Source organism: Dipodomys merriami, unplaced genomic scaffold (assembly GCF_024711535.1).
Source record: "Dipodomys merriami isolate MVZ:Mamm:240054 unplaced genomic scaffold, mDipMer1.0.p SCAF_20, whole genome shotgun sequence".
Taxonomy (NCBI): Eukaryota; Metazoa; Chordata; class Mammalia; order Rodentia; family Heteromyidae; genus Dipodomys; species Dipodomys merriami.
Window position 1 is genome coordinate 21,057,242 of NW_027203382.1, and position 26,129 is coordinate 21,083,370.

The following is a 26,129-nucleotide window of genomic DNA, read 5'->3' on the forward strand; positions in this document are numbered from 1 at the left end:
AGGTAGAAAAGAAAAAAAAATCCCTTTTCAGCTATCTTCAGGAATTTTGTTAATAATGTATATAATAATTTAATTTTACATTTATTTTTAAAAAGATAATAGCAATTGCCTCAAATCCTTGTCTGGTTAAAACTATAACATAGGTGGTTCAGTGGTAGAGCGCTTGCCTTGCATGCATGAGGCCCTGGGCTCGATTCCTCAGCACCACATAAGCAAAAAGAAAAAAAGCCAGAAGTGGCGCTGTGGCTCAAGTGGTAGAGTGCTAGCCTTGAGCTGAAGAGCTGAGGGACGGCGCCTAGGCCCAGAGTTCAGGCCCCATGACCGGACCCAAAAAACAAACAAAAAAAACAAAAACAAAAAAACTATAATGTGGAAAAAAATCTCAGAAGGCTTATAGTCAAAGACTTATTTAGGAAAAGTATAAATATGGATACAGGTGTTTTTATCATTTCTTACATTTCTGCCAAAATTATCCTGTTATGTCATACCATTACATCAACATGTATAATGTTCCATTTGTGGAATGTACATAATGTTCATAATGATCAATTTTGGATGGCTGAGATGTACCTAATTTTACTATAAAAACAGTACAGAATTTGATTTTTTTAGTGCCCCAAATAAAATACCTTTTTTGGTTTTTTTCTTTTGTGAAAATACCGTACAGAGGTGTTACAATTACATGGGCAAGGTAATGAGTACATTTCTTATCAAGCACTGTTGCCTCCTCCTTTGTTTCCCTTTCCCATCCCCTCCCATCTCCCCTTCCCCACCCCCCTACTCTCCCACCCAGGGCCAAAGTTGTAAAGTTCATTTTCGACATAACGACTTATACATCTCATAGTTGCAATGGGTCCACCTGTATCCCTGTTTAAACAATTTGTTTTTTCCCTTCCCCTCCACAAATTATACCAACATCAAATACAGTGAGAACAGGGGTTATACCGTGGGGCCGGGGGGGGGGGGGGTGCATACAAAGCAACAAAGAAATCATCTTATAAATATGTTTGAAACAATCTCAAGAAAGAAAAAACATTTGAGTCCTTATCTTAGGGTAAAATACCTTTTTAAGTAAAGAGAAAATATATAAGCTTAAATCCTCACAATTACTATGTGCTCACAAGAGATTAAGAGATTTGGCAAATTTTGAATAATTTAATGTCATAAATTATTCAAAAACTGGGAAATGATGGTTAATAATAACTCAGTTAAAGTATGAACATGGTCCAAGAGAAATGCCAAAATAAAATCAGCATCACTATACAGAAATGAGGGACAAAGGGCTAACAAATGCAGCATGGTACTCACTAGACACTATGTTGAAAATGAACTATATAACTTGTGGGTGAGGACAGAAGGGAAAATTAGGGAAGCAAAGGAAGAGGTGACATTGTCCCAAAAAATGTAATCATTACCTGGCTTCTGTAACTGTATCCTCTCTGTATATCACCTTTACAAAAACAATAAGCAACACAAGAATAAAAAAAAAATCAGTACTTACTAACCAGACCTTATGAAGGAGGCACACCTATGTTATTTCTTTTTTTTTTGGTTTGGGGGGGAGGTCTGGTTGTGGGGCCTGAACTCTGGGCCTGGGCGCTGTCCCTCAGCTCTTCAGCTCAAGGCTAGCACTCTACCACTTGAGCCACAGCGCCACTTCTGGCGTTTTTCTTTTTGCTTATGTGGTGCTGAGGAATCGAACACAGGGCCTCATGCATGTAAGGCAAGTGCTCTACCACTAAGCCACCTTCCCAGCCCAACCTATATTATTTCTTTGTAACCCATCATTACCCTTAATTTTACAAATGAATTTCAGAAAAATATTATGCTAAAAATCACACAACTATTAAAGAACAGAACCAAGATTCAAACTACCCCTTTTGGCTGGGTTGGAGTGGGGGGTGGGGGGGTGGGCAGCAGCTGGAAAGGGTAATAGGGTTTGCTAAGGATCAAACTCAGGGCCTCACAATTGCTAGACAAAGGCTTTAACACTACAATATATTCTCAGCTCATCCCTAAGCGATACCATTTCTATCTCCACACCTAATGGTGCAAATCTAAGAAGCTCTGACTAGCACTTTTTCTATTTTTGTGCATAGATGTAATAAATTAGAAATAAGATGGATTGCCTGTTTTCTACATAAAATCCTAGCCTTGCAGAGATAATGCCTTACAGTGAAAGATATATAGGAAGGGAAGGCAGTGAAAAACCCTCTTTTAAAATTTATTTCGGTGTTAAGACAGGCACTGGTGGCTCACACCTGTAACCCTAGCTACTCAGGAGGCGGTTCAAAGCCAGCCAGGCAGGATAATCTGTTAAACTCTTATCTCCAATTAACTACCAGAAAACCAGAAGTGGCAAAGTGGCACTGTGGCTCAAGTGGTAGAATGCTTGCCTTGAGCTGAAGAGCTGAGGGACAGCGCCCAGGCCCAGAGTTCAGGCCCTATGACTGGACCCAAAAAAAAAAACAAAAAGAAGAAATAACATAGGTGTGCCTCCTTCATAATGTCTGGTTAGTAAGTACTGATTTTTTTTTGTTTTTTATTGTTGTGTTGCTTATTGATTTTATAAAGGTGATATACAGAGGGGTTACAGTTACAGAAGTCAGGTAATGATTACATTTTTTGGGACAATGTCACCTCTTCCCTTGCTTCCCTAATTTTTCCTTCTGTCCTCACCCACAAGTTATATAGTTCATTTTCAACATAGTGTCTAGTGAGTACCGTGCAGCATTTGTTAGCCCTTTGTCCCTCATTTCTGTATAGTGATGCTGATTTTATTTTGGCATTTCTCTTGGACCATGTTCACACTTAACTGAGTTATTATTAACCATCATTTCCCAGTTTTTGAATAATTTATGACATTAAATTATTTAAAAATTTGCCAAATCTCTTGTAAGCACATAAGTAATTGTGAAGATTTAAGCTTAGTTATATATTTTTCTCTTTACTTAAAAAGGTATTTTACCCTAAGCTAAGGACTCAAATGCTTTTTCTTTCTTGAGATTGTTTCAAACATATTTATAAGATGATTTCTTTGTTGCTTTGTATGTCCCCCCCGCCCCACAGTATAACCCCTGTTTTCACTGTATTTGATGTTGGTATAATTTGTGGAGGGGAAGGGAAAAAACAAATTGTTTAAATAGGGATACAGGTAGACCCATTGCAACAATGAGATGTACAAGTCGTTATGTCGAAAATGAACTTTACATCTTTGGCGGGAGAGGGGGGGGGGAGTAGGGGGGTAGGGAGGGGGAAGATGGGAAGAGATGGGAAAGGGAAACAAAGGAGGAGGCAACAGTGCTTGATAAGAAATGTACTCATTACCTTGCCCATGTAATTGTAACCCCTCTGTATGGTATTTTCACAATAAAAAAAAGAAAAGAAACAAAAAACAAAAAAGGTATTTTATTTGGGGCACTAAAAAATCAAATTCTGTACTCTTTGTAGTAAAATTAGGTACATCTCAGCCATCCAAAATTGATCATTATGAACATTATGTACATTCCACAAATGGAACATTATACATGTTGTTGTAATGATATGACATAATAGGATAATTTTGGCAGAAATGTAAGAAATGATAAAAAAACACCTGTATCCATATTTATACAGGCCCACTACGGACAAATAAAAAAATCTGTGTTAATGGTGTCAATTCTAGAAATATTGAGTTTTATTCTATTTGCTGAAACAAAAACCTTGTAGGGCTTCCTACTTTGAAAACAATCAGGGTAAGTTACTGCAATGATAAGTGAGTCCTCTGTAACTTATCTTTGATTTAAAAGAAAAACATATTCTTGAACTTTTCTAGTATTATCAGGGTAAAACATTCTACGTAAATGACATTTTCCAAATACCAGAAACAATATTTTAAGCGAGATTCTTTTTTGTGTTAACTATCTGTGATGTGGAAAGTATATACATAGTACACTTCATATTTCATTGAATACAACATAATGACTTAACTTATCTACTTTTCAGCACAACAAGCTGCATGACATCCACTAAGAGGGTAAGAATCTGGGCAAATCCCCAACACACAGTGGATACACCCCTAGCATCAGCTGAACATTCTTTAGATACTACCTTAAAAATGCTTCCTAGCCAGGTGCCCCTGTCTTTAATCCTAACTATTCAAGAAGTTGAGATCTGAGGACTGCGGTTTGAAGCCAGCCTGAGCAGGAAAGTCCAAGAGACTCTTATTTCCAATCAACCACCAAAGAGTCAGAAGTGGAACTATAGCTCAAGTGGTAGAACACTAGCCTTGACCAAAACTGCTTAGGGAGGGTGCCCAGGCCCTGAGTTCAAGCCCCAGAATCAGCACATGGATGCAAAAGCACACGTGCACACACATACACTCACACCCCAAAAAGCACTTGACATATGCAGAGTGACCAGGCCTTTCCTGTTCTGGTTTAATTTAAATCTAACCTACCTGTATTTTTCTGTCCTAATTCATATGGCTTTATCCTGGTACCCTTTTTTTGCCAGAGGGCAGTCATATCTGATGTTCTGCTTTGCTTCTATGAATGTGAGTGTAAATGCATTTGGGCACTAAAAAAAGGTCACTTTTTTCTTACTCTCAGTCCCTCCTTCTCAGATTCTGTCCAGGCCACCAAGACATGAGGTTAAGGTTGACAGTTTTAGATGATCTTCTGATTTTCAGGATAGAAATGAGTAATTTTCATTCATTTTTGGTGATTACCATTTTAGTTAATTAAAAAAAAGCAGGGAGGGCTAGGTAATGATTTGGATATAGACAGTAACATTCTCTCTCATATCATTCAGTCAAGTAAGACGTGTGAATAAACAACAAAAAAAAAAAACCTACCAAAATCTTAAAATCATCAAAATTCTTTAAAAAGTCTTCTTTAACCTCTTGATGTTTGCCTAAGCTCCTACATCTGCCAAACTACAAAAAGATTAAATATACTTAGAAACACAAGTAGCTGTGCCAAGAATATAGTTTAAGTGGTAGAATGCCCATTAGTAAGTACAGTCCTAAGGTGCGGGAGAAGGAGGAAGAGAGGAGGAGGAGGAGGAAGAGAAGGAGGAGAAGGAGGGAGAGGTGAGGGAAAAAGAGAAAAAAAGATGAGGAGGGAGAGAAGGAGAGAAAGAAAGTAGTAGGGAGAGGGGGAGAGGAAAGGGGACACAGAGAAGAAGAAAGAGGAGAGAAGAGAGGAGGGGAGAAGAGAGGAGAAGAAGGAAGGGCAGAGGAGGGGAGGGGAGAGAAAAAGAGGGAAGGGGAAGCTGACAAGTGAGCAATACAGATAATCAGAAAAACCTACTAAATCATGACAACTTGCAACCTAGTGACTATGTCATCAAGACTATGCCATCAACTAACTTGAGGCTGAAGTCAAAGTTCAACAATTTCTGCTCAAAAGAGATTGTTGGGTTCAAGGGAAGCAGATAAAGACATTTGGGTACCAAAAAGCTGCTAAGATGACCAGAGTTGACATCAAATGTTACTCAATGATACAGGAGGTTAATAAAGAATGGAAAACACTTACTGTATTTGCAACTACATTTCTTTTTTCTTTTGTGAAAATACCGTACAGAGGGGTTACAATTACATGGGCAAGATAATGAGTACATTTCTTATCAAGCATTGTTGCCTCCTCCTTTGTTTCCCCTTACCATCCTTTCCCATCTCCCACCCCCTCACCCACCCCCATCCTCCCACCCCCTCAGCCAAAGTTGTAAAGTTCGTTTTCGACATAACGACTTCACATCTCATTGTTGCAATGAGTCCACCTGTATCCTTGTTTCAACATTTTTTTTTCCATTCTCCTCCATGAAGTATACCAACATCAAATACAGTGAAAGCAGGGGTTATACCGTGGGGGAGGGACATACAAAGCAACAAAGAAATCATCTTATAAATATGTTAGACACAATAGCAAGAAAGAAAAAAATTTGAGTCCTTAACTTGGGGTTCATTTCGCTTAACATCAACTTATCTGACCATTTCTGCTTGTCTCACACATATACTAGATATTGCAAATAAGGGAAACCATGGGACCTATGTTTCTTTGAGCCTGGCTAAGATATTATTATTTGTAAGATATTATTATGCAATTTTAAAAGTATTTGCAAGTGAGATTATTGCTCAATGTTGACAGTCTATCTTTTAGAATACTAGAGACAAATGTTTTGAGAAAGAATTTCATTCACAGCAGTTTATTCTTGAAATTTTTGAAAGATTTTGATCAAAAGCAGCATGACTAATACACAGCAATTAGTACCCCAGTGAGGGAAAAATACCCTTGTATGGCTAGTATTCAGTCTATACAAGTGGACCATCAAGTTTAGGGAAGTTAATCTCCCCCCCCCTCCTCTCCCTCCCTACCCCCACCCTGGTCTTGGGGCCTGAACTCTGGTGCTGTCCCTGAGCTCTTCAGTTCAAGGCTAGTGCTCTACCACCTGATCAACAACGCTTGATCACTTCCGGTTTTCTAGCAGCTTACTGGAGATAAAAGTCTCACAGACTTTCCTGCCCCAGCTGACTTTGAACCATGATCCTCAGATCTCAGCCTCCTGAGTAGCTAGGATTACAGGTGTGAGCTACCGGCGTCTGGCATTAATCATCTTTTCTTTTTCTCTTTATTATTATTATTTTTTTATTTTATTTTATTGTAAGGGTGCTGTACAGAGGGGTTACAGTTACATGAGGAAGGTAATAAGTATATTTCTTGTGGAACATTGTTACCTCCTCCTACTATCCCTTCCCTCCCCCATCTCTTCCCCTTCCTCCCCCCACCCACGAAGTTGTAAAGTTCATTTCCAAAATAGTGTCTTGTGAGTGTCATTGTTTGAATGGATCATCCTGTGTCTTTGTTTCAGCATTTTGTTATTCCCCTTCCCCTCTTACCCTGCATCCTGTATGTACATTTATCTAATCCTCTTCTTATGACATCATATTTGTACCATCTGGCACCTCCATAAACAGTATACATAATAATGAATGCTGCTTTCAAGTGGGTTCTAAATACAAGTGCTCTAGCTATATTGCAGTCAACATTCTTTTTCTAAATTAAACACTTTATTGTTTTTCTTTTATTTTAAATTATTTAGTTATTATCTTTGAGACAGGGGGTCTTGTTACATATTCCAGACTAGCCTTGAGATTACAATCCTCCTGCCTCAGTCTCCCAAGTTCAGGACTATAGGCATGCTCCATCATGCCTGACCTTTATTTTTTCATTTTCAAAAAATTTTACATATATTTATGTATGTGTGTATATGTATTTTTACCTATATAATCTAATATATATTATATATAGGAAATACAAATTTTTTAACTAAAATTTTCTTAGATGAGATAAGGGCATTGAAGTTATATAGAAAAATGTCCTTAATTTTAGAAAATGTATGTTTCACTTTTGGGGACAAAGTACTATAAGGTCTAAAATCCCAAATGGTCCAGAAATGAAAGTCTGTATTTATATAGTATATGTGTGTATGAGTATGTATGTGTACATGCATGTATGGCATATGTATAAGCACATATCTATTTTTGCCTTATGTTTGTGTATGTCTGTGTATGTAGAACTATATATACAAATACATAATGGGAGATACAAAACAAATGCAGCAAAAAGTTAACATGTGCTACATCTAGATGAAAGGTGTATAAATGGCCATCTCAATTTTCAACCTGTCCCTCAGTGGATGAATGGATCAAAAAAATGTGGTCTATGTATACAATGGAATTTTATGCTTCCACCAGAAAGAATGACCTCGCCCCATTTATAAGAATATGGATAGACTTGGAAAAAATCATATCAAATGAAATAAGACAGACCCAAAGAAACATAGGCTGCCTGGTTTCCTTCATACGTAATAATTAGTAAATGTCTAGGATAATCCTAGCAAAGAATCACAATAGTTCATTAGCTATGTACATATGATCTTATAAAATAATGCTAATTGAAATGAACTACAAGATATGGAAACAGAAGGTTTTCTTTTTTCATAGTGTACTGTATGCAGTTATTTCTTTTTTCTTTAGTTTTTTACTTTCCCTTTGGTTTACCCCCTGTTGTCACTGTGTTTGTTTTCAGTACCCTTTGTGTAGTACATAAGTTTATCTGATTTGGGGATGGGAAGGGGAATCACAGAAAAGATGGTGAGACAAAGGACAAAAGATGAATCAATGCAACAGTCACACTCAGAAGACATTATGTTGCAAATGAACGTTACAACTTTGGTGGGGAGTGAGTTGGGAGAGAGGGATAGCATTGTAGAATGAGAGAGGGAAACAATGTTCAACAAGAATTGTACTCATTTCCTTATTTATGTAACTGTAACCCTTTACAATAATAAATAAATAAATAAAAACCCAGGAGGCAAATAGGATAAATAAAGAAATAAAATTAAATAGAGATAATTAAAACACAACTAATCTATACTTGCTCAACTCTGAGACATTAATACTTCAATAAGAAAGTTAACTTCAAGGCATAATTCCAAAAAGTGGACTCTACTAGATACCACTAAAAGAAAATGTTGGTACATTGACAATAATATACATTTTGTTGTCTCATTAAAGACAAGACAAGCATACATTTCAATGGATTAGAAATAAAATCCAAGAACACAAGTATTCAACTATTTGACAGCAGGTCATAAGCAGTAATCTCTACTTTTCTTTTTGATGGAAAGATTTTCCGGTCTATTTCTCATAGCAAAAAGTCAGATTATATTTTTCATTGTGAACTCACTCTAGAAAATCAAGCCATTCAGCACTGCAGTCAAGGACTAGCTGCTCCCGGAGCTGATTCAGATGTCTGTAATTTTCTACAATAAAAGGAGAGTGAAAGCGGCTCACGGCTTTTGTGCTAGGAGGAAAAAAAAAAAAAACAACTTAAGTAGGAAATCAAGGTTATAAGACTCAGTAATGCCATCACTTCAGGAAATTAAAGTCATTACTTATTATTCATTGATGAGCCTTGAACATAACTAGCTATAAACTGAGAACATTCTTCAATCATGATCCTGAGCTACTGATGATGAATATGGTTTTGTTCAGAAAGCTTTTTAATTCATTTCAAATTATACCCATATGGTAAAGTCAGAGTTCAGAGTTTGTATTTCATAGGCAAAGGTTTTCTTTTATCTTTAACTTATGCTAAATGAAAACTCCTGCTTAAAAAATAGACCGAAACAGATACAACAAAATAAGGTGTAGCAAAGCTGGGAGGACACACTGGTGAAGCTCATATTGTTCTTGATATTTTACACGTTTATGTTTGGCGGATTTCAGGGAATAAAAAAAAAACTAGCACAAAGAACAATGATCCATGAATTCAAGAACCAAATTAAGAAGAGAATTCTGCAGGGCTTAGTAGCCCTGACTGGGAAGAAATACCACACACTCCTCCTCTGGTCTTGAGTGGGAGCTCTACTTCCACATCAAGAATTTTCAGGAAACAATGAGGGCTGATAAGGGAATATACAGCAAGGCCTCAATCTCTTTTTTTTTTTTAATGGTAAAGGTGATATACAGAGGGGACACAGTTATATAGGTCAGATAATGAGTACATTCCTTATTGAACCTCTTCCCTCATTTTCTCCCAGTTTTTTTCCCTCTTGACTCCACTCCTCCAGCAGTTGTATACTTCATTCTCAGCACAGTGTCTAGTGAGTATCACTGCTGTATTAGCTCACCCTTGATCCCACCATTTCTGTGCTTCCCCTTATCTTCCCCCAAACAGATAAACTTACATACAAAAGAACAGAAATCAAAAACATCAACAAAGGGGGAAGGAAAAAATACACAAAAGTAAAATTTTAAAAATAATCTCTTGTTTCCATTTCTTGGAGTTTATTGAGCCTTTGTGATTCTCTCCTAAGAATATCCTCCTTTGTTTAGAATCCTGTTTATCATGTCCAAGTGTAATTTTTTTGCCTTTTACCATCCATTGTGTGTTCAATTTATAGGCACATTCTATTTACTACAAATGAGAGGGAAACCATGCAACCTACGTGTCTTTGGGTTTGGCTTACTTTGGCTTAATATAATTCTTCCTTACAAATGGGCAGTATCATTATTTCTGATGGAAGCATATAATTCCATTGTATATATATATCACATTTTCTTCATGCATCCATCCACTGAGGAACATCTGAGTTGATTCCATAGATTAGCTATGGTAAACAATACTGAATGTAAATTTGTTCAACCACTATGGAAAGCAGTATGGAGGTTCCTGAAAACACTAAACATAGCAATTCCACTGCTGGGCATTTATCCAATTTACCACAAACCAGACCACACTAAAGCTACCAGCACAACCATGTTCACTGCAGTATTGTTTACTAAAGCCTCAATCTTGCCACTTACAAGCTCTTGTGACTTTGGACAAATAGAAAGGACTCAGACTCTCTCTCTCTCTCTCTCTCTCTCTCTCTATATATATATATATACATATACATATATATGTATGTATATGTGTGTGTGTGTGTGTGTGTGTGTGTGTGTGTATACACATATATCCCTGTTGTCATGTTTAAAGCAGGGATTGCAGTAGTACTTACTTCCCAGGTACTAGGGAGAGGGTCACACAGAGTGTTTAGCACAGTACTTAGTTATAAGTACTCAGCAAGTATCAAGTGTAGTAGCTACTACTGTTGCTGCTACTATAGGTCAATAAGAAGAAAAGTCAAGGTCTCACCTTCGTTTGTTCCCCTCCTATAATACACTACCATATTAATTTAATCCAGCAAGCTACCAGACACTCAAAACCTGATTGATAATCTTTCAACCAATCCTTGTGTCAAGGCTTTAATGTCCAAACAGACAAAATACAATGAAACTTCTCCACAGCATCTTATTTGTTCATCTAATTTACATAAGGGAATGTCAAAAAGACTCTGGCACTGATTTGTGCCTTGCTTATTGCTTTCCAATTACATTATCCAGAGTTTTGTGTGAATATATTTATTATGGCTTTTTCTTCTGGCAAAAGCCATTGTGTAAGACATTTCCATTACTGTTCTAGAGTAAGGTAATTTTAATAATGCCTCTTTGTATTTCCATTTATTAGCTATACTATAGCTAATAAAAAGCAGGTAAGGGAAAAGATGGCTGCCAAGAGAGAAAACATACCCTAAAATCAACAGTACAACTTCTAGCAGTAAAAAAAGATAGCATTAGAGCAAAGTAACCCACACTATGCCCTCAGTGTCTGTTGCTATCGTAATAGGGAATAAACAATTTTTGCTTTTAGTTAAAACAGCAACAAAAAAATAATAACCATTTAGGGGGAAAACAATGGAGGGGGTAACAATGTTCAAGAGGAAGTGTACTCATTACCTCACTCATGTAACTGTAACCCTCTGTATAGTATCTTTACAATAAAAAATTAAAAAATAATAATAATAATAACCATTCACACATCATGTCAAACTTTCCCTCCATCCCTATCACAGAGTTCCTTCACACCTTCACCAGCTACTTATCTCTCTGAAGTTATCTTAGGCAAATGAAACATCTTTATCTTATTCACATAAACATATAACTAATAGCACTAATAAGTGTTCTAAAAGTGTACTTCTCACAGCAGTACACAATCTTCTGACCATGCTGCTTTAGAGTCCCCTCTAGAGGAGTAATGCTAATCAAGGAAGAAAAGGCAGTCTCAATGTGCTTCTCTAATATTTTTATTAATTTATGTGTATCAGTTAATGATAAGTTACAAAAGTAACATTCTAGTCAGGCATGGAAGCACAGCTCTGTAATCTCAGCACTTGAGAGGCTGAGGTAGGAGGATTATCACTTGAAGGCTAACCTTCAACTTGTTTCTAAACAAATATTTTTAAAGGGGCTCAGTGTTAGCCTGGCATGCACAATGCCCTAGGTTCAGGCCTTAGTATTACAAGATTTTTTTTTTTAAGTGAAGACTATTATAACTGTGTGCCAGGAAAGCACTAACTACAAAGAAATGTGAAGTTCACTGAGGTAGAAAATGAAATTTCAGTTTCTTAAAAGAAATGTCAGGCCCAGCATTCATCAAATGGCTCAGCAACCAAATTAATCTCACACTGAAAGATCCCTCAGTGATTTTTTTTTTCCTTGTATACACTGAACTATAGGGGTAACAGCAAAAATTTACAAAACAGGAAAACAAATGTATAAAACTGAGATGTACTTTTAGAAATATTTTTAAGTCATTGATATAGGATTAAATTTGATGTCTTAAATCTGATATGATTAACTCACTGATGTCCTCTGTTTAAAACTCGATAAGAAAATCAAACAGAAAATAAAATTGCTTTACCTTCAAAAACGTGGCTATTATCAATCCAGTAGCACATGAGTATACAAATGTCATAATTCATATTAGAAACAAAAAAAAGGACTTGAAACATACCTTCCAACCTTAACCCAATCCGTCGGTATGCAAGATATAGCGGAGTTCTTTATTTCAATCATAAACTAAAAGAAACAGAAATGAACATTTAGACATTTACGTAAGTAATCATTACATTTTTGAAAACTTCCTCAAAATTTTGATATAGCAATTAACATGATCATAAACACTCTAAATAAATGTAACTTTGTTTACATATGGCAGCAGAGCCAAATCTCATTAATCTAGGTCCCAATACTTATGAACTTACATTCAGTAATAAATTCATTATAAAGGATATTAACATGGGGCTTGAGTTCATGCTTATGATTGTCATGTGCATATTTTAATGGTGATTTTTCATTAGCAATCTCTAATTTATTAGTATCTACTTATCTTAAGACTTCTATTACTCAGACCAGTTTACAATCTTACCCACATAAAAATTTAAAATATTAATTATAAAATGTAACACCAGTTTGAGATATATGGCCCTTGCTCTATTCTGAGCAGAAGGTCCTTTTTGTAATTGTTTTTCAATAAGAAATCTGAATTATTTAAAAGTATCCATAAAGAAAGCCTTGATATCGCCGATAAGAAAATATTTTTCTTCATATGAAAAGAAATAAGTTGCACTTAAAGAAACCCTATCTTTAGAAATCCAACAGTGTTGTACACACAAGCTTCTCTGCAATCAGCCAGGAGATGAGTGAACTCAAGCTCTTCCATTCTGTTTTTCATTTTTAGCACTAGCTATACATCATTTTGGGACTCTCATCTTGTAAAATTGCAAAAAAAAATAAAATACAGCACTCTGTTGAAATAAACTTTAAAAATTGGTTTTATACAGAATGGGATCCAGAAGCTCCTCGGAGATGGTTATGGGAATTCTTTTTTACATTTATACATTTTTTACATTTATACATTTATATGATATGCATATAACCTTGGGAATAACATTTTATACTACTAGTAGTATCAATCTCCTTATGAGTTTGATTTTCCTTTCATATAAACACTGACGTTTTTACATTAATGGCTAATTTTAAGAATTTTCATCTTTAGCAAAAATTTCAGAATTAACGATGTCCTTGGCTATAGAAAGGTATAAACATAGCAATAAATCTGCTGTACTCAATGACATAGTTAAGAGTGACAAAGGGAAGTGGAAAAATGGGGGACTGGAGCTACCCCAGCACTTCTTACATCACCAGAAATCTGAAACAAAATATCAGGTATGGGCTGGGTGTGGTGGCTCATGCATGTAATCAGGAGAATCAAGTATAGGCAAAAAGTTTAATGAGACCTCTATGTCAATCAACAAGTTGAGAGTGGTAGCAATGATCTTGTCATGACAGCTATGTGAGAGCCATAGGCAGGAGGGCTGTGATCTGAGGCCAACCCTATCCAAAAAATAATAACTAAAGCAAAACAGTCTGCATGCATGGCTCAAGTACTAAAGCACCTACGTAGCAAACAGAAGGCCCCAAGTTCAAACCCCATTACTGCCCAAAAGCAAAAGTTAATAATAATCAAGTGTATGACTCTATGAAGAAGAGAGTGGCATAGGAAGGCACAGGAGTGCAAAAGGAAGCAGTAGACAGAGACCAGGTGGTATACAGAAATAATTGAAATGAAGCAAAGGACTCTAATACCAGGTGCTGAGCCAATGGCAGGGAATGGGCAGAGTTCCCTTAAGCAGGTCTTGAAGCAAAAGGAAAGCCCATAAGGCTCCATAAACACCATCCTGCACTCTGCAAAAATGTCATTTGCAATGGGAATCTATGATCTTTGCAGCAAGTAGAACTAAAGAAGGGGCCCCATGCAGTTCCTGGCTTGCTCCCTAATGTCCTGGCAGACAATTACCTTGAGAAAGGTCTTGCAGTTAGATCTTTCCACTGAAGATAGGAAAAACTTCTGTGCTTTGGTATCTTCAAATCCCAAAGCCCATCCCATCCACTGGTTAGTAAGCCACCACCCTGAGAAGTCCATGTGAGTCCTGTTAGCTTTTGTGACATGGAAGCACTTATGGAGAGAGGTCTACGTGGGGAAGTGAGATCTGCACTACACAGGAAGGGGAGCTTGACAGTAGTGTGTGAAGAAGGGCAGGGTAGCTAGGAGACAGACTGTGACCAAGACACTGAGAGTCGCATGGTATGCATGCCTACCTGCCAGAGCACCCTGCCTCCCCTCTGACTGCTTTCTACACTCAAGGAGCCCAAAGACCCCTGGAAAGGCAGCTGCTTACTCAGGGTATGTACATGCCCACATAGACAAGGCACCTCCAGTGCGCTGACATTCATCCCTGCATGCTTGGGCTCAGCTGTCATGGAGTAGGCACTGTGAGTGAACACTGGCAGACAAGAGAACAGGCAGTGGTCACAGAAGTGTCTGTGTCCTGGAGGGAAAGGTGGATGGAACTCCCCGTGTAAACAACCCTGTTTGGTGTAATCTGTTTGGTCTTCAGAGAGAAAAGAACTCACTGTTACCCAAGTGAACTGCAAAACAGCAGGCCTAGGAAAAGAGGGAGCATCTCCATCCTCTATCTTCTCAGGAAAGAAAAAATATGAATGGGTCTTTTGACTTTTTTTTATCTCCCTATTGCTTAGATTTTTTTTTACCTTGTTCTGTATTTGTTGTATTGGGTATTTCCTGTTATTTCTTATACCTACCTTTCTTATTTCTTAGCCTATCTTTTTTCTTATTTCCTTTGGTCATTCCCCTTCCTTTTAGTATTAGTTTATGAATTTTATTAATTTATGAATTTTTTAATCCTAGTTTATTCTCTAGCTCCTTTCCTTTCAAGAGCATAGTTGATGCTTAGAAGATAAACATATAAATACTGTCAAGTCTAGGGTTTCTTCTCTTTTATTTGGTAGTATAAGGGTTTGAACTTAGAGCTTTGCATTTGCAGGACAAAGGCTCTGCCATTTGAACCACACTTTCAGCCTTCTTGTATGTGAGCTTTACAAAAGAGTCTTTGCCTGAATCAACAATCCTCCTACCAATGAGTTTCTTTTCACAAAGCTGAAACCACATACTCAATACCACACATAGCTTATCTGTTGAGAGGGGACTTCAATCTGCAGCTCTTCTGATCTCATGCTTTCTTGAACAGCTGGGATTACAGGCATGAGACACCACATAGGCCTATGTTTGGCTAGTATTGTTTATTAACTAGTAATTATACTCTCAACTTCAAGGGTAAGGGCTGTATTTAATCACTATGTGATCCAAGAGAATAGATATGGTTATCATTTCATCATCCATAAGTCAGGACCAAAGTCTAACTTCTCGTTCCTGGATTCTGAGCGAGTGAAGTTTCTAAGTTACTATTCGTAAAAAAAGTTTTCTGAAAGAGGGCTGGGAAGGTGGCTCAGTGGTAGAGTGCTTGCCTTGCATGCATGAGGCCCTGGGTTCGATTGCTCAGCACCATACAAGCAGAAAAAACTGGAAGTGGGGCTGTGGCTCAAATGGTAGAGCACTAGCCTTGAGCTGAAGAGCTGAGGGACAGTGTCCAGGCCCAGAGTTCAGGCCTACGACCAACTAAAAAAAAAAATTCCCTGAAAGAAAATCAAGAGATAACACCATAACACAAGACTTTATCAAGAGATTAATAAAACATCATCCTTAAACTATTTCTTATCCAGGGGTAGGGAGAGGCTCAAGCAGAACATCTGCCTAGTAAGCATAAGTTCAAACCCTACAAAATAAAAAAGAAGAAAAAAATCAAAATGTTTTCTATCAACCATATGAGTTATTACAACATACTTCCAAGGAACAAAACAATTTCAAAATAAAAAGAAGTGATACTAACATACTACTTTTATTTATTTTAAAACAACTTTTGTACTTCAGGCAGGCTGATGCAAAACACAAGTGTGTGTGACATTACCTCCTGTCCTGACACTGTCACATATTGTGCAGAGGGATTTCTTAGTATTCTTCGTATTTCCTGTAAATGTACTTGGATCTTGTCAGTAACTTCTTGAATTTCATCCTTCCTCTTTTTTATCAAAGGGAAATTAGAAAGGTCTTTGAATAATTCAGTTTTATCCCCAGTTCTATTATATGAGAAAACACAAATATATAGTGTGTATTAATTAAACCAGTTAACAAATATATTTTAGAACATGATCAAAGCCCAAAGGGCTAAAAGTCAGAAAAATTATTTTTATGTTTTTTATTGTAAAAATACTGTACAGAGGTGTTACAGTTACATGAATAAGGTAATGAGTACATTTCCTATCAAGCAATGTTGTGTCCTCCTTTGATTTTCCCCTACCATTCCTTCCCACCCACCCTAACTCCTCCCTCCCCGCCCCCAAGTTGTAAAGTTCCTTTTCAACATAGTGTCTTGTACATCTCATTGTTACAATGGCTCAACCTGTACCCTTACTTCAGCATTTTGTTATTTCTCTTCCCCTCCCCAAATTAGAAAGATGTATATACACAATGCAGGGCACCAAGATCAAATACAATGAAAACAGGTGTTATACCATGGGGGAGGAACATATAAGAGAAACAAAAATATCACATAGTACATTTTAAACATGTTAAAAACAATAATGAGAAAGCAAAAAACCACTAAAAAAAAAACACTTGCATTCCTATCTTGGGGTTCATTTCACTTAATATCATATTATATGGTAATATGTACACAGCTTTTGACCTTTGCTGCTTATCCTAGACATAAACTAGTTATTGCAGTTAAGGGAAACCATGGGACCTATGTTTCTTACTCTACTTAATTTTTTTTTCCAAAACTTTCCATTTCCTAACAAATGGGGCAATGTCATTCTTTCTGATGGAGGCATAGAATTCCATTGTATAAATAAGCCACATTTTCTTGATCCATTCATTTACTGAGGGACATCTGGGTTGGTTCCATATCTTAGTTATGGTAAATAATGCTGCAATAAACATAGTTGTGCTGGTAGCTTTAGTATGTTCTTGTTTGTGATTGTTTGGGTAAATGCCCAAAAGTGGGATTGCTGGGTCATAGGGGAGCTCTATGCTCTATGAGCTCTATGAGCTCTATGAGGAACCTCCATATTGCTTTCCAGAGTGGTTGAACAAGTTTACATTCCCACCAACAATGCAATAGGGTTCCCTTTTGGCCACATCCCCTCCAGCATCTGTTGTTATTAGATTTCTTGATTATAGCCATTCTAACTGGGGTGAGGTGGTATCTCAATGTTGTTTTGATTTGCATTTCTTTTATGGCTAGAGAAGTTGAGCATTTCTTCATGTGTCTATTGGCCACTCTTCTTTTCTCTTCAGAGAAGTTTCTCTTTAAGTCTTTAGCCCACGTACTTATCGAGCAGTTTTTTTTTGAGGATTTGTTGTTAGGAAATTTTTTTTTTTTTTTTTGTCGGTCGTGGGGCTTGAACTCTGGGCCTGGGCGCTGTCCCTCAGCTCTTCAGCTCAAGGCGAGTGCTCTACCACTTGAGCTACAGCGCCACTTCCAATTTTCTGGTGGTTTATTGGAGATAGGAGTCTCACGGTCTTTCTTGCCCGGGCTGGCTTTGAACCGCGATCCTCAGATCTCAGCCTCCTGAGTAGCTAGGATTACAGGCGTGAGCCACCAACGCCCGGCAGGAAAATTATTTTTAATTCTACTAAATACATATGCCACTAAATACTTATAAGGATATTCCTTAACTTGTAAGAGCTGAAAAAATTTATCCAAGTATCATTTCATTTTGTAAGTTTGTGATTCTTATGATGAAACTAAAATTAAGTATTAATCATTTAGTTATCTGGAAAATCTAAAGTAAAAATGTCCATTCTTTTTTCTTTCACAGAGTACGCCTTGGAGGGGTATCATGAACTGACTGCCCTTGAAAGAATATCTTTGTTTTTGCAGATTCTCATAAACATAAGGCACATTATCCATGAAAATCTAGAAGATGAGGACAGCATTACCTGGTGCCCATTTCTGCTACTACAAATAAACTGCTACTGTGTGACTTTGTTTGGGCTTTAACTTTTCATCACTAATACTTTGGAAGTAGTAGATCTGTACTTAATAAGGAAGGGCTGGGTTCACACAGCTAAGTGTCATGCTTAGGACTCATGTAAAACACTTAGTAACCAATTGCATTTCTAATTACTTATGTACTCAAGCAATTCTATCCCTCTTCTAGCAGAGATTAAGAATCTATATATCCAATATCAAATGCACTGATTCATGCATGAAGGGAGAGTCTGTTACTTTCATTCATAGGTGGGAAGGAAGAAGGGAGGGTCTAGCATTTTCAGTAACTTGTAGAAAGGAAGAAAGAAACATCTAGCACTTACTTGGCAGCCTGTTCATTAAGTATTTTTAAGTAATGTTCCACTGGATTCAGGAGTTCAGGAATTTCTAACATAAGTGTCTGGAGCAAGTCTGACTGCACATGGGAATTGACAGAAGGTATTAATGCTTGAAATTCTGACTTCAGTTGATACAGGCTTCTGACAATCAAGAAGAACTCTTGTGTAGAACACTGCAAGTAGAAATATTTTCTTTACATAAACAACACAAGGTACATAAGAATAAAGTTTAATTGTATTAATGAAAATACCATAATGGAAAAAAAGAAAATACCATAATGAAACTCTAAAAATTATTAAAAGGTCTGGGAGCTAGTGGCTCACTCCTGCAATCCTAACTATTCAGAGGGCTTAGATCTGAGGATGGCAGTTGGAAGCCAGCCCAGGGAAGGAAAGGCTGTGAGTCTCTTACCACCAATTAAGCATCAAAAAAGCTAGATGTATGGAGCTGTGGCTTTAGATGGTAAAGCACTAGTGTTGATCAAGAAAGCTCAGGGACAGTGCCCAGGCAGAGTTCAAGCCCCAGGACTGGCACAAAAAAAATTACTAAAAGGGTATCATTTTATTTACTATTGTCTCCTTCTGAGAAAGAATAATACAGAATGAATATGACCTAAGTACATTATAGGTGTGTCTGGAAATACTCCCAATGGCATCACTTTGTACAATTAATATATACCAATAAAAGAACACAAAAAGATTATAATTCAATAAAGAAAATGTTTGTACCATATTAGTTGAAATAAAGTATATAATATTTTAAAGCTATAAGAAAATAATCTGACCCTTCCCCATGGTCTAACCCCTGCTTTCACTGTATTTGGTGTTGGTATAATTTGTGGAGGGGAAGGGAAAAAACAAATCATTTAAATAGGGATACAGGTGGACCCATTGCAACAATGAAATGTACAAGCCATTAGGTCGAAAACGAACTTTACAACTCTGTTGGGGGGGTGAGATGGGAAGGGGAAAGAAAGGAGGAGGCAACAATGCTTGATAAGAAATGTACTCCTCTGTACGGTATTTTCACAATAAAAAAAAAAGAAAAGAAAAGAATCTGAGCTGAGCAGAATAGCTCAATAGCTATGTACATATGATCATATAAGATGATGTTAAGCAAAATGAACTCCAAGACATGGACACAAGAGGTTTGTCTTTGTTGTTTAATTCTCAATGTAATATGTGATTTATTTTGCTTTTGTGTTCCCCCATATGGTTTATTCCCTATTGTCACTGTGTTTGATTTTGGTACCCTGGGTATTAGGGAAGGGATGGGGAACAACAAAATGGTGAGACAAAGGACAAAGGGGGAACCTATGCTATACTCACAAAACATATGTTGGGAGTGATCTGTACAACTTGAGGGGGCAGGGATTGGAGGGAAGTAAAGAGGGAGAAAAATGAGGGAAGGGGTAGCGAGTTAGACAAGAAATGTAATCACTACCTCACTATGTAACTGTAACCCCTCTGTACATCATCTTGACAATATTTTGAAAAAAAGAATCTGAGCAAGAAATAATAAAGCCAATACTCGTTTGGGATTTTCTTTCTCATTTGAAAATATTTAAAATTTTGAAGGAGAATGATGAAAGGGATGACACTGATCAAGATGCACTGTACTCATTAACCGACTTGTTGAATTGAAACCCCTTTGTACAACTAGTTGAAATAAAAGTACACTGTTTACATTAATTTTGCTATCTAATCCATGTCACAAATATAAAGACCAGTTCTGAAAAAAATATTTGAAGTTCATATGAGAGAAATAGAAAAATCCTCTTTAACAATAAACTCTTATAAATTAGCATGAAAGTGTTCACTTCGGCAGCACATACACTAAAATTGGAACGATACAGAGAAGATTAGCATGGCCCCTGTGCAAGGATGACACGCAAATTCGTGAAGCATTCCATATTTTTATGTATTTTAATGTTTTTTTCTTTCATGCATGTGTTTCTAACGCATTTATAAGATTATCTCTTTGTTGCTTTGTATGTCCCTCCCCCACAGTATAACCCCTGCTTTCACTATATTTGATGTCAGTATAACTTGTGGAGGAGATGGGGAAAAACCAGTTGTTTAAGGATACAGGTGGACCTGTTGCAACAATGAGAAATACAAGTTGTCATGTCCAAAACGAGCTTTACAACGTCGGTGCGGGGGGGGGGGGGGGGAAGGGGGAGAAGGAGAAGGATTGAGATTGGGGGGGAGGGGGGAGGCTGGGAAGGGATGTGAAGGGTAAACAAAGGAGGAGGCTGCAATGCTTGGTAAGAAATGTACGCATTATCCTGCCCATGTAATTGTAACTCCTCTGTACAGTATGTTCACAAATAAAATAAAATAAAATTTAAAAAAATTAGCATGAAAATGATGAATAACCCAAAAAATAATGACTAAACATATTAAACATACAGCTTATGGAAGAGAGAGAATGTCAAACAGACATGTAAGTAGCTATATACATATGGAAAGACAAGCACATTAAAACTACAAAATAGTTATTTGGGTTTTTTAATTTGTTTTAATTTTATTGTAGAGATGCTGTACAGAGGGGTTAGTTACATAAGTAAGGTAATGAGTAAATTTCTTGTCCAGCATTGTTACCTCCGCCTTTGTTTTTCTCCTACTTAACAAAATGTCAAAGATTCAAAAACAGATGTGTGAGAAAAAGCCACTTCTATATACTACTAGTAAATTGGCATATCTTCATAATTTAAAAAATGCACATAGCCTTTGACTAAATCCTACTCTAAAGAATTTATCTGAGCCAAATGTTGGTGGCTCAGGCCACCAGCTACTCAGGAGGGTTAGATCTGAGGATTTCAATTCAAAGCCAGCCCAAGCAGAAAAGTCTTGAAACTCTTATCTCCAATTACCACCAAAAAGCTGGAAGTAGAGCCATGGCTCAAGTGGTAGAGTGCTAACCTTGGGCAAAAAAGCTCAGGGACAGTACACAGGCCCTAAGTTCAAGCCCAGGACCAGCATACACACAAATGATCTGAAAACATACTTCAATAAGAATGAAAAATAAAGTATCTTCTAAATAAAGTGAAGAAGAAAGAAGAAAACAAAGTCACACAGAGTCAGCAAGCAAGACAGCTTCTTTCTCTCAAGAATAACAGAGGCTAAAAGAAAATGGAGTAATACAAATTTCTAAAGAAAAATAATTTATAACCTAGAGTTTTATAGTCTGACAAATTACCAATCAAATGTGCGAATAGGAAAGAAAAAGACATTTCTAGATATCCAAGTTTCAAAACATTATTTCTAACACTCTCTCTCAGGAAGCTTCTTGGGGTTCACTCTGCCAAAATGAAGGATTACAGGAAGAAAACAACATGGGATACAGAGGGCAAGAGGTCAACTCAAGTAATATAAAAGGAATCTAAGATGGTACTTATGTCGGGTATAGAAACCAACCAGGATCAGGCTGGATCAGGTCAGAAGGCTCTCTTCTAGCAGAAAGTACTTGTATACAAAACTGATAGAATTATTTTTTTTGCAAATAAACATATTAACATGAATGTCCCAGTTCAATTAATGATAAGACATATATAGAGAATATATTATATATGCTATATATAGTATTAATTCTAAGAGTATATCCAAAACAATAATTACTGACCATAAGAGAGGAAGGAAGTAAATTAAGAAAGGAAGTTAGGTCAATTAAGAAGTTAGGTCAACTAAAGAAAAGCTGAGTTCAAAGAGTACCTCAAAGTGCCTCTTCTCCAGAAAAGCTGGGAAAGGCACTGCATGCCAACACAGAAAGCTACAGTGGATAAGTGCCTGGAAGGTTCTTAGCCACTAGCCAATGAGTAAAGAACTGGATATAAACATTTTCAATATAATTTTTAAATGACAGGCTTCTGTGATTATTGTAATTTGGGAGACAAGAAAGGGATGTGTTTTTCCAGGCTTAGCCATGATGCAAAAATCACGTCAGCAACAGGAACAAGGTGAAAACCAGGAGTGTAATGAAGCTCTTAGTGTGCAAGCAGGGTTTTCTTTTGGGTGTTTTGTTTTGTTTTGTTGTTGTTGTTGTTGTTGTTGGTAACAGGGCTTGAACTAAGGGCCTGGGCACTGTCCCTGAGCCTCTTTGTGCTCAAGGCTATCTGTCACTCTACTATTTGAGCCACAGCATCACTTCTGATTTTTGAGTGGTTAACTGGAGATAAGAGTCTCAAGGGGACTTTTCTGACCAGGCTGGCTTCAAACCACAGTCCTCAGATCTCAACCTCCTGAGTAGCTAGGATTCCAGGTGTGAGCCACCACCACCCAGCCAGGCAGGTTTTTAAGTGAAAGAACTCAAAGGAACTATAACAAAAGCAGAATGTAAAGTTACAAGACCCTCAGCACCTTTGCATTTAGATGGCTGCTCTGGATTCTCTGTGTTCAATCTCAATTCCAGTAGCAAACTTCTCTATAAGAACACTTCAGATCAGATCTGTAAGTGTAGGGTGTAGGGCAATGTTATCAGTGCACTAGAAGGACCACAGCCTAAGAGCTACACTGAAAATGAAGCTTTCAAGCTTAGTTCAGCCTGGCTAAGGAATAATCTCTACCCACAAGATTCTGAAAACACTCCCCTCTCAACACTGGCAAAGTGCTATTATCTAAGTATATTCACCAACCATACTTACTTCCTTACAAAGCAGTTTTCAGATAAGTTAGTATGGATTCCTGGCACTACTTCCTAAGATTTGAATGTAAAGTTTTATTGTCACAGAAATGTTTATTTTATTTCAGGCTCCTATAACTGGTACTATTTTCTAGGATTTGGATGTGAAGTATTATTGTCCTGGAAATATTTGTTTTATTCCAGGATCAGCCCAGTTTGGCTCTACTGTCATTCTTACCACAAAAACAACCTATGTGTGTAAATTCTGTGGCACTTGACCACAGCCACCAGACCTAGGATTTCCCCTTCCACAACCTTCTAACTTTCACATAATTGGCATATGCAGTAGAAGCTCATTTAGAGTAATATTAGTAATAAAAAACGGATATGTGCTTGATGTCAACTAACTCATTTATTAAAAAGTGATCTCAAGCAGCCAGCCTTTCTTACATTGGTTTACTATCAAATCATTTCTACTCTTCACTTTTCAAACTAACCTTGAGGCAAATTCTAAATATTAAAACAGTACCTAGGAACAGTTTCTGAATGAGTCATAAGTTCCTTCAGTAAAATACATTTTGACATTTCAAAATAAAGCCATTCTTGCAGTTGTATTGGTCACTCTTAAAACAAATTAGGTTGTAATTTTTACTGGAATTTTTTTATAAATACATAAACCTTATAAAAGGCAAACATCAAAGTGAAGTTTAAAGAGAGGCAGCAAGATGTGACAGAAATCAAAGCAGCATAGATGCTGCTGCCATCTTGTTGCTATGGACACTTTCTTTGACTTTGCTCTTTTCCTTAATAATGAAAAGAAATTTTGTTCTGCTCCTATTTTCTCTGAAGAAAATCAACCATCTTTGACATCTGTCAATGAATAAATGCTTTCAACTAGTGAAGTCAAGGGCTTGCAGATCTATTGATTAATGAAAGGTAATATGCACTGATGTCAGTTACTAGGCCAAGGATACAAAGTAACACATGGTTTGGCAGTCCTCTGTAGTCCCAAAAGAGTTGATCATAAAATTTCCTAATATCAGCAGGGCTTCTGCTTTTGCCAGCAAACAACACAGCAAACCAAGAAACACTGCAACAGACTCCACCGACCACACAACCTACTCAACTCATCTTTTTCTCTGGATTAGTATTCCCAAATCTGGTTTGTACTTAGTTTTCAAATTTAGCTGAAGCATATTTGAAACAGTTACGTAAGTCCTCTTGAGCACCACAAAAATTCTCAGAGGCAATATTTAACACTCTAGTAAAACTTGGTTGGAAAAAGGAGACCTTACAAAAGTAAACACTAATGAAAATTTGGTCACACTAAAATTGGAGCATATAAAAATTGTAGTACAATGAAATTATTAAATTGGCAAAATATTTCAATTTGGGCAAAAAAATAAAAGTTGCTCAAAGAGTCAAGAGCCAGGAGGGAGATACAGTGACATTAAAGACAACCATATTGAATGCAGTAGCCTCCAAACCATACACTGAAAATGTAGTCAAGGTTTAAATACAAATTCTGTCACTAGCAAGTTACTAACCCTCTATTGGCAACGCTGTATTAGCCAATATGATAACCCCATTGTAACATTTTAAATACACAGCATTATGTATAACTTCCTAACAGTAAGAAAGTGATTTTTAAAAAACAGTATCTTCCCAGTGCTATACTTTTTGCAAGGAACAAAGGATATAATATATGTAAATAGCTTCTACAAAAGGTAAAACACTTCTGAACTAGATGCCAGTGGTTCATGCCTGTAATCCTAGCTACTCAGGAAGCTGAGATGTGAGGATCCTGGTTGCTTCAAAGCCAGCGGGGCAGGAAGTCTGTGATAATCTTATCTCCAATTAACCACTAAAAAACCAGAAGTGAAGGTGTGACTCCAATGGCAGAGTGCTAGCCTTGAGCAAAAAAACTCAGAGTAGCACCTAAGCTCTCTCAGTTCAAGCTCCAGAACCAGCATATTCCCACCAAAAAACAAAAAAAAAAAACAAAAAACTACCAGTTTTGAAGTTTATTTATTAACAATTATTACAAATATAGCTATTACAAAATAAGGATTTGGAGCATTTTTAGGATTTGAATTCTGGTCCTTTTATTTGCTAGGTAGGAATTCTATGTCTTGAGCCATATCTCAATTCCTTTTGGCTTTCATTATTTTTCAAAAGGTCTTGCTTTTTGCTAGGGACAGCCTGGACTACAGTACTCCTATTTACACTTGCTATGTAGCTAGGATGACAGGCCTGGTCATTCATGTCCAGCTTTTTACTGATTGAGATGTAGCCATATGAATTTTTGCCCAGGCTGGCTTTGAACTGTGGTTTTTCTTGTTGTCAGCCTCTCAAATAGCAAGTGTGAGCTTCTGTGCCTGGCTTAAATTCAGAAACATTTTGATGATAAAGTAAATTAGTGTACTCCATAGGAAAGCCAGTGCAATCACTTAATCTATAAAACTAAGTGATAAAAATCAAAATAATCTTCTTAAACACTTTTTTTATACAAACTCATTGGTATACCAATCCCCTCAGAAGTATAATATCAGCAGATTTTCCCTTTGTTTAATAAGAACCTATGATCAAAAGACATCTCTCTTCTACAGTAGCACTTTTATAAGTAAATTTGTTGTTTTGATAATGTTTTACACTTTTCTTATTATAATAGTATGAATACTTATGTTGCTGTGGTTTTAAGTGGGAAAACTTTACTTTTACAAAGCAAAAACTGGAACAACCTTAATTTGTACAATTAAAATTTCTGAGGAGTTAGCTAATTTCTCATGCTACTTGCAATCTTTTATAAAATAATAAAAACAATGAAATCT

At 36.8% G+C, this 26,129-nt stretch overlaps 1 protein-coding gene and 1 non-coding gene across 3 annotated transcripts in view; one reads left to right on the forward strand and one right to left on the reverse strand.

Moving 5' to 3' along the window:
- Msh3 (mutS homolog 3) overlaps positions 1 to 26,129 on the reverse strand; it is a 166,715-nt gene that overhangs the window by 65,945 nt on the left and 74,641 nt on the right. For both annotated transcript variants that reach the window (XM_070031172.1, XM_070031171.1), the window contains exons 14-17: positions 18,663 to 18,850; positions 16,255 to 16,423; positions 12,381 to 12,445; positions 8,730 to 8,846 (exon numbers count right to left, since the gene is read on the reverse strand). In XM_070031172.1, the coding sequence (XP_069887273.1) occupies positions 8,730 to 8,846; positions 12,381 to 12,445; positions 16,255 to 16,423; positions 18,663 to 18,850 (539 nt within the window). The remainder of the gene's footprint in view (positions 1 to 8,729; positions 8,847 to 12,380; positions 12,446 to 16,254; positions 16,424 to 18,662; positions 18,851 to 26,129) is intronic.
- LOC138833039 (U6 spliceosomal RNA) lies at positions 20,490 to 20,596 on the forward strand. The gene has a single exon (XR_011373758.1). It is a non-coding gene; the product is annotated as a U6 spliceosomal RNA (small nuclear RNA).